Genomic DNA, 12,999 nt, shown 5'->3' with positions numbered 1-12,999 from the left:
TGAAATAGTTCAATGGACCTCCCAAATCTGATAATTCATCCAGACCTTTGAAGAAGTGTCCAATATGTGAAAGAGTTGGACATGATGTAAAAATTTGTTGTTATAACTCCTTCAACAAAGGATCATCCAAGAAATCACATCAAAAGAAGCCAAACAAAGTGGCAAACCCCGATGGTAGCAGAAGAACAAACAAAAGCAACAAAGCAATGTTGCTGAAGTAGATGATTCCCTGGACGAGGAATACGTGTTATCATTCCATACTTCAGAAGATGGTTCACAATCAACCTCAATATGGTATGTGGACTCTGGTGCTACAATGCACATGATTGGACAGGAGGAGTGGTTTCTCACATTGAAATCCCATCATGTTATAGTCACTCTTGGAGATGATAACAACCATGAAATCAAGGTATTGGTGACATCTCTTTGAAGGTTGGCATCAATCGTTGTAGGCTTATTAATGTCTTGTATGTGCTTGCGCTTACCAAAAATCTCCTTTCTGTTAATCGATTTCTTGACCACAACTTTAGGATTGAGTTTGATAGCAATTGGGATAAAAAGATTTGTCTTATCAAAGATAAGTCTAAAAATGAAAAGATTGTTGCAAGTGCAAATGAAATTGGAAAAATGTTTAGGCTTGATACAATTGCGAATCATCAAGCCTTGGTGACTAAGGATGGTGATGTAGCTATGTTATGGCATCACAAATTTGGTCATTTGAGCACTAGTTACTTGCTAACACTAAGTAAGAAAAGCATGGTCCAAGGGCTTCCGTCACTTGAGAAGTCAAGTGTTGTTTGTTCTAGTTGTATTGCTGGAAAACAACATAGAGCACCCTTCTATCCAAGTGAGCATCGTTCAAGCTAACCTTTACAATTGGTGCATACCAATCTGTGTGGTCCAATGACACCTAGTCACACTGATTTTAGGTATTTTTAGCTTTTTGTTGATGATCACACAAGGAAAATGTGGGTATATTGTTTATAGCATAAAGATGAAGCTTTTTCCTACTTCAAAGAATTTCACACTCTTGTGGAGAAAGATACAAATCATTGTATTCGTGTACTTCGCTTAGATCGAGGGGGGGAATACACCAGCACAAAATTCTCCACATATCTGAAGGAACATGGATTTCGTCGTCAATTGACTACAACATACACACCTCAACAAAATGGTGCTGGAGGACGAAGAAATTGCATCATTGTGGAGATGGTTCGCAGTATGTTGAAAGATTCTCAACCCGAACATGCATATTGGGCTGAAGCTATACACACAACAACTTATCTTTTGAATCATGCACCAACCAAAGCCCTTGATGGCATCACACCAGAAGAAGCATGGATAGGGGTAAAGCCTTCTATCTCACATCTTCATGTGTTTGGATGCATTGCCTATATGTGTATTCCTAAACAAAAAAGGAAGAAGCTAGATGAAAAATCACTGCAATGTATTCTTCTTGGATATAGAACTGAATCTAAGTCATACCATCTTATGGATCCTAATACAAAGAAGATATACATTAGTAGGGATGCAATTTTTGATGAGAAGAATGATGTAAGTTCTCCTCCCACATCATCATCTACTTTAGATAGTGCTCCTATATTCAACATGGATGGGAAGAATGATGGGAACATTGATAGTCAATCAATGCTATACTAGTACCATTCGAGATGCACAACTAGACGGAGTCCCAGACACTTCCACTTCAGGTCCAAGGACTCGCAGCATGGCTTGAAATGAGGTAAACTTTGCCTTGATGACTTCAGTTATTGGTAATTTTGAACCATCTACAATTCAGGAAGCACTTGAATCAAAGCCTTGGAAAGAGGCTATGGATGCAGAGTATCAATCTATAATGAAAAACAACACTTGGGAGCTTTCCGATTTACCACTCGGTAAGAAAGCAATTGTATGTAAATGGATATTCAAAACTAAATATAAGGCAAATGGTAGTATAGACAATATATGGCTAGACTTGTAGCCAAGGGTTATACCCAAAAGGAAGGGATAGAGTCACAATAATAGACTACGAGGAAACATTTGCTCCCACTACAAAAATTAAAACTATTAGAATGATTTTTGCTTTAGCTGCCCAATTTGGATGGAAATTGTATCAAATGGATGTAAAAATTGCATTTCTCAATGGAGACCTTAAGGAAGAGGTCTATATGACCCAACTAGAGGGATACATTGCACCTGGTAAAGAAGAAAAGGTACACAAGCTTGTTAAGTCCCTATATGGTCTCAAACAGGCCCCTAGAGCCTAGTATATCAAAATTGATGAACTTTTGTTAAAACATGGTTTTAGTAGGCATCCATATGATCCAAATCTCTACCTCAAGGATCAAGGGGGGGATATTGTGATAATTAATGTATATGTTGATGACTTAGTTATCACAAGCAGCTCAGAAGAAATGGTTGAGACAACCAAGAATGATCTCAAGAAAGCTTTTGATATGACAAATCTTGAGCTACTGCACTATTGTTTAGGCTTAGAGTTATTGCAAACAAATCATCATATCTTTGTATCACAAAGAAAATATGCCAAGACATTGCTTGAGAAGTCCAGAATGGTGGATTCCAAACCCATGTCTACACCTATGGAATTAGGTTTGCAATTATCTACATTTGATTCATCTCCTTAGGTAAATGCAACTCTCTATTGATAGATTGGAGGTTTGATTTATTTGACTTACCCCAGACCAAACATTAGTTTTGCTATTAATTATCTATCAAGATTCATGCAAGAACCAAAAATGTCCCATTGGAATGCAGCAAAAAAGGATCTTAAGGTATATACATGATACAATGGATCATGGTTTGGAATATAAAAGGAGTGATCAATTCTTCTTGATAGGGTACACAGATGCAAACTATGCAGGTTCTGTTGATGATAGAAAATCCACATTTGGATTTGCTTTCTTCCTAGGTTAAGGTCCTATTTCATGGAGAAGTAAGAAGCAACCCACAATTGCTCGTTCTTCAACATAAGTTGAATATCATGCAGCAAGTGCAACAGTTTGTGAAACAGTTTGGCTACGTTGCATATTGGAAGGATTGGGTGTACCACAAAACCAACCTACAATCCTCTATTGTGACAATCAAAGTGTTCTCAAGCTTGTTCGTAATCTAGTTTTTCATGAGCGGACCGAGCATATTGAAGTTGACTGTCACTTCATACGAGAACATGTTCAACAAAACAATATTCAGCTCCAATTCTGCTCCACATAGGAACAACACGCTGATATCTTCACAAAGCCTCTTGCTCGAGTGAAGTTTGAAACATTTTAGGGTTTTCTTATTAGTACTTTAAAACAATGATGTAATAAGGGGGGAATGTTGGATATTCCATCATTTCCTTACGTGTGGTTTGTTTGATCTGTTTATTCGTTTATTTGTTATAATTTGTTAGAGGTTGTTAGTTTATATTAGGCAATATTTGTTATCAATTGGTTTCATATGGAACTCTTGAGTTCCACATTTATAGCTAATTTATAGCTATATAAACATTGTATTATGTAATTGAGGATCAATCAAGGATATTCTCTGACAATGTTGAGAATGATGAAAGAATTAAAGGCCGAGAAAGGAACCAATAAAGAATATAATGAACTATGGTGTACTGAGTGCGAAATTGAGGGGCAAATGAAAGGTAATTGTCCTAAAAAGATGTTTTGTTAGATTTGCTAGGTGATAGGTCATTCAATAAAGGAGTGTCCATATAATTTGAAGACTTGAAGTACTCAAGTACTCCACATTGGGAGAGTCTAGCCCATCGAAACCACATAATGTATCGCTAGGCAAATATGGAAATCAACGAGGGCGAAATTAAATACAATACAACTCTCGAGGACATCCTATTATATAGTGTAGACAATGTAGCAAATGGGGACATTTTGCGAGAGATTGTGAGAATAAGAAAGACAACGTACAATTATTGTGCAAATGGTGTGGACCAGGTGACCATGAAGACACCAATTGCCCGAAGCAAAAAGGTATTAATATGTTGGATGTGGAGGAACAAGATGAGGCAGTTTTGGCAATCACGAGAGTGCAAACAAAGAAGGTGGTGTACTCTAACCATGTACGGAGAAGGAATGACTTTGAGAAGCCAAAGTAGAAGTAGAACAAGTGTTGGTGAAGGAACGAATAACCTCCAAAGGAACTGCAAGTGCACCATTACGATTGGAGTCAGAGAACATAGTTCGGTAGGTGCTACGGACAACCATACTGATCAAGGTGATATATCTTCTTCAAACTATGCTATAACTAAGGGTGGCTATTACCAACACGGTTAGTGACAACACAGTCAGCTAGAAACAATGTAAGCCATAAGAGGAACCGTCAGGAAAACCACCATGTAAAGGGAATGAGGCCAGTGATCCAATGTTGTTGATGGTTAGCATCGGGAGGAAGTCGACTATCGTCGAGATGGAAATAATGGGGAAGAAGTTGAGAAACACCATCGTCGACGGGGGTTAGGGAATTAAAGTACTACCAGAAGACACATGGAAATGCCTCAGAAAACCAAACTCTGGCTGTTGACCTTCGACTTGATAGGTGCCAACCAACATGGAATCAAGCCATTGGGGACGTGTTGACGTGTTTGAAATCGCATTGCTGCAAACTCCATACGGCCAATGCAGAATAGAATAACCAGCTGAGTATCCTATCCTCTCTTGAGATAAGGAAGTCCCTAATGCTGTTTTTTATATTTGATCAAAGGGGACGACCTCAAGGTTTTGATTGTCAGGTCTTGACTGTAGGACTACTCAGTGGTTTGATGTGGTTTTGCTGGAAACACAAGGGGACTTACGATTTGCAACAAATTGGTTTGCTATGATTCTCAAATTACGCAACAAAGAGCAAAAGGAAAGGGTTAGGAGATCTAAAACTAACAACATGGGTATGCGGGTAGACGGATTCAACATAACCAATTCCTGCTTGGCCAGAATAGCTCACAACCTTGCAAGAACGGTGCAATCTTCAAAGGGACTTGGAAGATTTTTAGACTGGAGACGCACGACTAAGCACTCAATTCTGGCGCAGCTCAAATGGACACCTGCAATTGAACTAAGCACAATTAAAGGCTCAGGTTAACCATACAAAAGGATACACAATCAGTATATCCTCAATGGTATGAGCCTGAATCTATCAAATACCTGCACACCCAAAATAGAAAGATCTATCTAAAATGCTGAGAGAAACCATGCAAACAGGATGAAAACAAGACAATAAACACCAAATCAATGTTTATATATTGATTTTAGCTGCCTATTACAACAATTTCTGCAGCATCTCTATGATACTGCTTAAAATCTAACCTATTCTAACTCTAAAATCTAACTCTCTAACAATCTCTAACTATCTAACCATCTAACTATCTAACTATCTAACCCTTTACAAAAGAAAGGCCTCTGCCTTTTATAGATATTACAATTTTGAATTGAAGGCTAGGATGGACTGCATCCAAGGGTCCTAATCTGGCTTCCAGAAGCTGGCAGCTTTAACCCATGCCAAATTAATTCTCAGTTATCCAACCAACAACTATCTCAACTACCTACCACTTTTTGGCTTTAATTCAGGTCTATCCAATCTTCTTGGTGGTTGGGAATAGTTATCCAAAAAAATATCTTGCGCGGGACCCATAGGCAGTTTACAATAAAGCCGTTTTAGTTTTAAAACTGAATTTATGGACTTAAATCCAGCTGTGCACTTTCTTGAGAATGCATAGGCTGAGTGTTCTTTTGCTTTTTGCCTTCAATCTCGCCGGTGGACTTCATCTTTGTGGTCTGGTGGCACGCTTCCCAATGCTTGGTTGTTCTCGCGCTCTTGCATCTTTTCTTTTCCAGTCTTCAGCGCCTGGCCTTGAATTGCGATCCTTCCTTGATTTGCGTTTGAGGCCTTCTCCTGGTTCTCCAATGATGTCCTGCGATCAATCAACCAATTTCATTTCATTAAATCAATTTGAAAAATTAATTAATTAATTTAACAAATATTAAATCTAATTACGACGTCTGGCTTGTGAGATGTATCTTGAAAATGCTTCTCCTTTCTCTTCAAATGTGAAATCTGATCCTTGGTCTTGATAGTGTTTGGGCGATTTACTTCTGCGTGATTTTACCTTTGGAGTCTTGGGCATTTTGAATGGGTTTATGGCGTTTTGAAAACTTATTATAGCGCGATTCTGGACGTTTGAAGAGCTCTTGCAAATTTTAAAATCCTAACACTCGTGCTTTTCTGGTGAATTTCGGAGAATGGGGGGGCGGGTTATCAATTTCGAATTCCCTATATTTGGGCTTGTGCGTCATGATTCTGGGCACTATGGCAAATTTCGGACCTTGGAGAGGTTTTGGCGATTTTGCAAATTTTTAACTCTTTAACTTAACTCTCTTGCAATACTCCCTTTTTAGCGATTTTCGGCACTCACAAGGAAATTGCGAACTTCGGATGTTTCCTGTTTTTTGCCAATTTCAACAAGTTTTTATTTTGCCCTTAGGGTCTGAAATTTGGCCCTCTGGGCAATTTCGCGATTTTAAAGATAAATTCGGACCTTTCCACGCTTTTGGGATTTTGAAGATTTTCGGAGCATTAAACATGTTTGTAAATTCAGAGTTTTAGCGTTTTCTTTTGCAAATTAGAAAAGTTTTCGGACCCTAGCGCATGCTCTGCAACTTAAGAAGACTTCGGACCATAGACATGTTTTGCAAATTCATTTAAAAACTTCGGACCTTAGCCACCTTTTCGCAGACTCAAGGTAAATTTCGGAGTTTTTGAACTTTTGGCGAACTGGAGGCATTTTCGGACCATTTAACACTTTTTGCAAATTTGCACAACTTTGAATTTCGGCCCCAGGGTCCAAAATTGGGCGTTTTAAGTGAATTTCGGACCATAAGGGTCTTTTTGCAAGATTTAGAAAGCATTTTCGGACCATTTGGGGTTTTTTACAACTTTTTCACTTTTCGGACCTTTAGCCAGTTTTGTCAACTTAAGTGAATTTCAGACCTAAACCCACCTTTTGCAAATTTCAGAGTGTTTGGACTTTTTTGCAACTTTATCAAAATTTCGAATTTCGGCCCTAGGGTCCGAAATTGGGCAACTTAAGTGATTTTCGGACCTAAAGGGTCTTTTTGCAACATTTCAACATTTTCCAGTTTTTGCCCCAGGGTTCGTAATTCGACATTTTGCAACTTTTTCCTCAAGAAGTGCGAGCTTGGGCACTTGGGCGAGTTTGTCAAGATCTCGCCGAAGGATCATTTTATGGAATATAACATTTAAGGATAAGACTTATACTTTAAGTTATATTCCATATATACTTTCAGGATGTTTGAGAGTGGTTTCAGACCTCCAGGAGTTATATTGCAAATTCTAGTTTTTGGAGGATTCCTCAGTTTTCCAAACAGTCAAATTTCAGGATTAGGACATTCCAGACTTAGCCAAATTTCAAGATCAGGACATTCCAGACTTAGCCAAATTTCAGGGCATTTGGAGATCAAGATGACATTCCAGACTCCATCACTCACCAACTTGACCTAACTTAGACCTTCATATCCCCTTCCTCTTCCGCAAAGACAGAAAGGCACAAACCGGGGGGTCCCTGTCCAAGACGGGGATGGGTGTGCGATTCGCACAACAAGACGCTGATGGTGTAAAAAGTAACAATTGGGACACAACAATTTCTCTTGGACTTTGTCATCATCTTGTTGCAAGGAGGCGTACGATACACTCCTTGGGAGGGGATGGTTGATTGCTGCTGAGGTAGACCACAATTGGAAGCGGAACACACTCTCGATTGAGAGTAAAGGAAGGAAGCACATCATCGACTTGAGAAAGCAGGCGGTGAGTGAGGATTTGGCATTCGAATCAAAGTTCAAAGATGAAGAGTCAGGTATGGATGAAGGAGGTAAAACAATGGAACCTAATGACGAAGGGGTGCTCAAGCAGGAAGACTACTTTGAAGATGAGACAAGTTCACTAAATGGATTAGTTCACTGGTAGGTGGAGGACTATGAAGTCTTTCACCTCGAGTGCAACATGCTATAGATCGAGGAAGTGTAAAGTTTGTACGCAAGCCAAGTCCTAACATTTCGTATGGGGTTAGGCTTAAGGGAGTTGTACGGGGTCAGGTCATACGCAAAGGAGAAGAAGAATTGGAGGAAGCCGTATGGAAGTGGAGGTGAGCCGTACAGATGAGGGGAGGGAAATTCGTATGTGAGCTCGCACGTGGGCCAACACAACATTGGGGAGTTGTACATGGTTGAGTCATACGGGGCTGAGGAAAGGACTGCATGCAAGCTAGGTACAAGGGTCGTATAGAGGAGACCGTACATGGCTAAATACAAGGAGTCATATGGAAACAATGATGACACACCATACGTGGAAGAAGATGAAGTGCTAGGAAACAATGATGACACATCGTACATGGAAGAAGATGAAGTGCCAGGCGAGTTGTATGTGAGGAACTTGTACGGAACCAAGAGAAGGCCGTATGTGAGTACACCGTACGAGCAAGTAGGGAGGAGGTCGTACAAAGATCAAATAGACTAGTGGTATGAAAGGAAATACCCCATGTCGTACCAAGAAGAGAAATGGCCGAACAAGATTAGTAAATTTTACAAAGGAGAAAATTGGAAGACCGCACGACTTGCAGAGAAGGAAACTGTATGAGTTGTATAGACATGAGATGATCAGATTATATGGCTTGAAGCCGTACGCCAAGACATTGCAAATTGAATTGGACAGGCCGTACGATGAGAAAAAGGTGTCGTATGGAGCAAAGCATAGGTCGTACACGAAAGTAAGCATTGTGTATGAACAAAGTAAGCAATACAAGGATATTGGATTGTATGGCAAAATTGAGGACTATAAGACCATACGTGGACTATCGCAACAATCGTATGTGAACACCATCGACCCATACGTGAACACCATCAACACGTACATGTTGCGTATCAAGCCGTATGTGAGGTGAGGGAAGTCATATGTGGTCAGAAGTAGGTGGTAGCAGCAAGATCTCTATTTTTTGATGCGCTGCCCCTAGACCCTTGCTGTGGGCACTGCCCCTTTACCTCGCTGTGGGCACTGCCCCTTTACCCCGCTGTGGGCATTGCCCCTAGACCCCCATTTGATTTGGTAGGCACACTACAAGTTGGGGTTGTGTAGTACACGCCATTGTCTACACTCTTGTCGTCGGTCTTCCACTTGAGTTTACTTGTCATCTAGAAGATGACTTTTTCTTTGGGGGGGTCTGATGTCGGCGTAAAATGCCTTTTTGATAAATATTGGTTATCTGCCAATGTATTAATTATTTGTATTATGTGGGTTGTCACTCTCGAGTAGTTATGTGTCGATTGATTGACGATTGTGTTTCTCTTAGCAACTGTTGGGTCCTTTAAATATGTTGTGTATGACCAAGGAAGGTAGTAGGATAGAGTCAGACCAATTGTAATCCTTGGCCGACCATCTCTAGTCTTCTTCTTTGTAATAATTTCATGTGTGAATAAAGATATATTTTACTCCTGTATCTAGTATGCATTGTCATCTGTATTACTATTATTATTTCCTGTATTTAGTTTATAAGGAGGCTCAATAACAAGAATCCATGGAAGAATAAGTTAATTTTATCTCGAAGAATGACACTTGGAATTTTGTTGAACTTCTTCTGAACAAGAACGGGATTGATTTTCAATGTGTTTACAGATTTAACATTGATGGTTATATCAAAATATAGAAAGCCCTTGTAAGAGTGACTATATTAAAAGTTAGCTTTGCAAAGTTCTTGAGATGTATGATCTAGGTCCTTCGCATTATTACTTAGGAATGTAAGTATGGTATGGCATGCTTGTATCTAGGTCTGAATATGATGTAATTTTGCAACACTTTCATATATAGAACCATAGTTTGAAGACTTATTGAGTACTCGACAAAACTTTCCAAACTTGCAAGTCTCTGAGCTGCCCAAGCCAAGTTGACTAGACTTCTGAGCTGAGTCTGGTGGAGTCTTGGAGAGCACTTGGCTGAGGCTGTGTCTTGGAGAGAACTCGGCTGGAGGCTGTGTCTTTTGATTGGGCTGGTGACATTGATGATGGGAGGTCTACATTTTGCTATCCCCTCCTTTTGGTTTTTGTGTGAATTCTTAGTGCATTAAGAAACAAAACTGTTCCTTTGTCATCATTGAAGGTAAAAACTATTTCTAGCAAGGCTCAATGATGGTCATACAAGCCATTTGAATGATCCCAAGGATCAACAATGAAGTTTTGGCTACAAATGAGGTACTTTGTGAGAGAAGAAATTTGAGTTACTTTGGGCTTGTGCAGGATGATCCTACAATACCATTTTGTGATAATCAAGGTTTCATGTAGCTTTCAAAGAACGCTGTGTTTCATTTTAGGACTAAGCGTGTGGTAGAATATCAATTCAATAGAGAGCAGGTATAAATTGGATTAGGTGGTTTACATTCCAAGAACCAGGTAGATTATATTCTCATGAAAAAAAATTAAGTGGGGGAGAAATCTGAGTTAAAAAATATCTTAATGTGAGTGATAGTGGATTGATTTTTATGCGGGGCTGCTTGAAATAATCATTAAGTTAAAGAATAGGAATTATTTCTAATGTCCTAGGTTTTCGAGGAGTCCTATTATCTATATGTGGGTCATGAGGGTACATGGAGATTAGGATTGCTTTTATATTCTATTTGTTTTTACCCTTTTTGGCTCCTTCCATCTGTCTGCACTGTTGTGCACATGTCATATAACTGTATGGCTCGTCATAATGTGTAAAAGGATTAATCTAATTTCAGATTATTCTCATCTATTGCACAACTTCCTTATAATGTGTCATTTCAATTTACTATGTGAAATAATTTCACATCCTTATAAATAGGTTAACATTCTTCATCTATCACATCTTTAGGAGTTATTAGGAATGTATTTTGGAATGGCCTCACTTTTCGTGAGAGATGAGTGTACTGTATGATAATCATCATTAATTGAAGATAATTTTTTAGTGAGATATCTTTTTAGTGGAATACTTCTTTGCACTTGCTTCAAAGATGTACTCTTCAAATTCTGATAGGTGTTAAGGATTGCTCTAGAGACACTTACAAATCTATATTGCTCTTTGCAGCTAAGGTGTTGCAGTATCTTCACAATATTGGAATTGTCCATAGGGATGTCAAACCTGCAAATATTCTTGTATGAGTTTCTGTTACTCATTGTAATCACTGGAATATATTTATTTGTTTTCTTTATTAAATAATATATTTCATCAGTGTAATACTGTCTTTGCTGAAGCAACTCATATGTGATTTTCACAGCTTGACAGCAAAATGGATGCACAGCTTACAGACTTTGGGCTAGCAGCATATGAAAAAGATCTTGAGGTTATCTCCTTACAAAATTGGAAGTCATCTGGAAAACCAACTGGGGGTTTTCATAAAAGAACAATGGTCGGAACACTTATTTATATGGCACCAGAAGTACTAAAAAAAGAAATACACACCAAGAAGTCTGATATTTATAGTTTTGCAATCACAATCAAGTAAGTGAATCGAATTCAATTTGATTATAAGTGTATGGAAATAGCATTTTCAAAATCAACGGTGGTGTTGTTCCCTTCATATTAGAACTCCAAATAAACTTTGAACTCTATGGTCAATGAGACTTTTTGGCCAATAGAACTGTAATTCATGAATGTTTACCATCACAGGAAATTGTCCTAACCAGAACCAATGATACAAATATACTAATGCAGCCATTGTATATCGATTAATCAATCAGTCTTTACTCTTTTTCTCTTTTATTCTTGTGAATGAGGAAAAACCAAAGATGTCGAAGAGAAAATACCCAAAACTTGGAAAATGGAGAGGGAATGAAACCATCACTAAATACCATAACAATCTATTGATAGCTAAGTTGGTTGGCAGAAAGTGGCAGAAAGTCTATAAGTAAGCAGAAGATCTAGATTGGACATGCCTTCCCTCAAACGAGAAAATTTTTGCTCCATGATCCACATCAGACCTGTCCTCAGAAAGAGACACACCCCTGAACTGTGAGGAAATCTTGCAGCAACTTCATTATTATCATGCTCAAAGAACAATTATGAGGTCAAACTTTCAGACCAAAAAGGGAGGTTTCTACCTCAATCTTGAGACTGCCAAAAGCCTCATTCTCCATGTATGAGATGGAAATTAGATGCTGGCCTCTAAAAGAAAAAGATGTGATCTGAAGCTTTAAGGGAGTTTTCCCTGGTCCCAAAACTTGAAAGTTCTGATTGCAGGAAAAATAGGAGCCTGGCAGAACTATAGTCATTATTGTGTCCAATGGCTATATCATGACAGTTTTTGCTTTGGAGCAGGAACAAGATTGAGCCTTTGAAGGTGCATTTTTATGCAATAGATGGGGCTCTTCATGAAATACCAGTTCCCGGTTTCAATCCAGTAGAAGAGCTCCTTGCTACTGTCCCAATCTAGGTGTGCCTCCCATTGCTTCCCAGTGAATGCTGATAATATTCCCATCTGAAACAAATTCTGAAATGTCATAGGAGAGTACATTGCCACCACTAATATTCCTTGATATATAAGAGTCTTAAACTATGCAAAGATTTGTGTGAATCTTGATTCAGACAAATCCCTTCCTGGCAATCTTATTCTTGATGTGTAACGTTGTTCTTTTCTACCCGTATGAAATTTTTGTGTTGTGTCAAATTTTAAGCTTAAATTTGTTGTTTTACCAAATGCAAGTCACCTTTCAAGCCTTGTCTGGTTTGCTTCGTCTTGTCATCTTTACTGTCCTATTCTGAATGTTCACAGGCTCATGGAACAAATCTCTTGAAGATATTTGTCATGACAGAGATAGTATGTAGCTATTGAAGAAAATTGTTAAGTCTAAAGATCAAACACACACCCGATTTAGGAGAATGGATTCAGGTTTTCAAGCACCTACTTTCATGTATTGGGGTGCACTTCCATGAATGAAATAGAATTTCATGAAAAAAAAATGT

At 38.7% G+C, this 12,999-nt stretch overlaps 1 protein-coding gene across 1 annotated transcript in view; it reads left to right on the top strand.

Moving 5' to 3' along the window:
* The window catches only part of LOC131038050 (protein kinase and PP2C-like domain-containing protein), a 156,602-nt gene that overhangs the window by 54,660 nt on the left and 88,943 nt on the right, over positions 1-12,999 (top strand). Inside the window, exons 4-5 of the mRNA XM_057970335.2 lie at positions 11,125-11,192; positions 11,315-11,538. Of these exons, the coding sequence (XP_057826318.2) occupies positions 11,125-11,192; positions 11,315-11,538 (292 nt within the window). The remainder of the gene's footprint in view (positions 1-11,124; positions 11,193-11,314; positions 11,539-12,999) is intronic.

Source organism: Cryptomeria japonica, chromosome 2 (genome assembly GCF_030272615.1).
Source record: "Cryptomeria japonica chromosome 2, Sugi_1.0, whole genome shotgun sequence".
In the NCBI taxonomy this organism is placed as follows: domain Eukaryota; kingdom Viridiplantae; phylum Streptophyta; class Pinopsida; order Cupressales; family Cupressaceae; genus Cryptomeria; species Cryptomeria japonica.
Note: the sequence above shows the minus strand (reverse complement) of the source record. Positions and strands in the feature narration are given on the sequence as shown.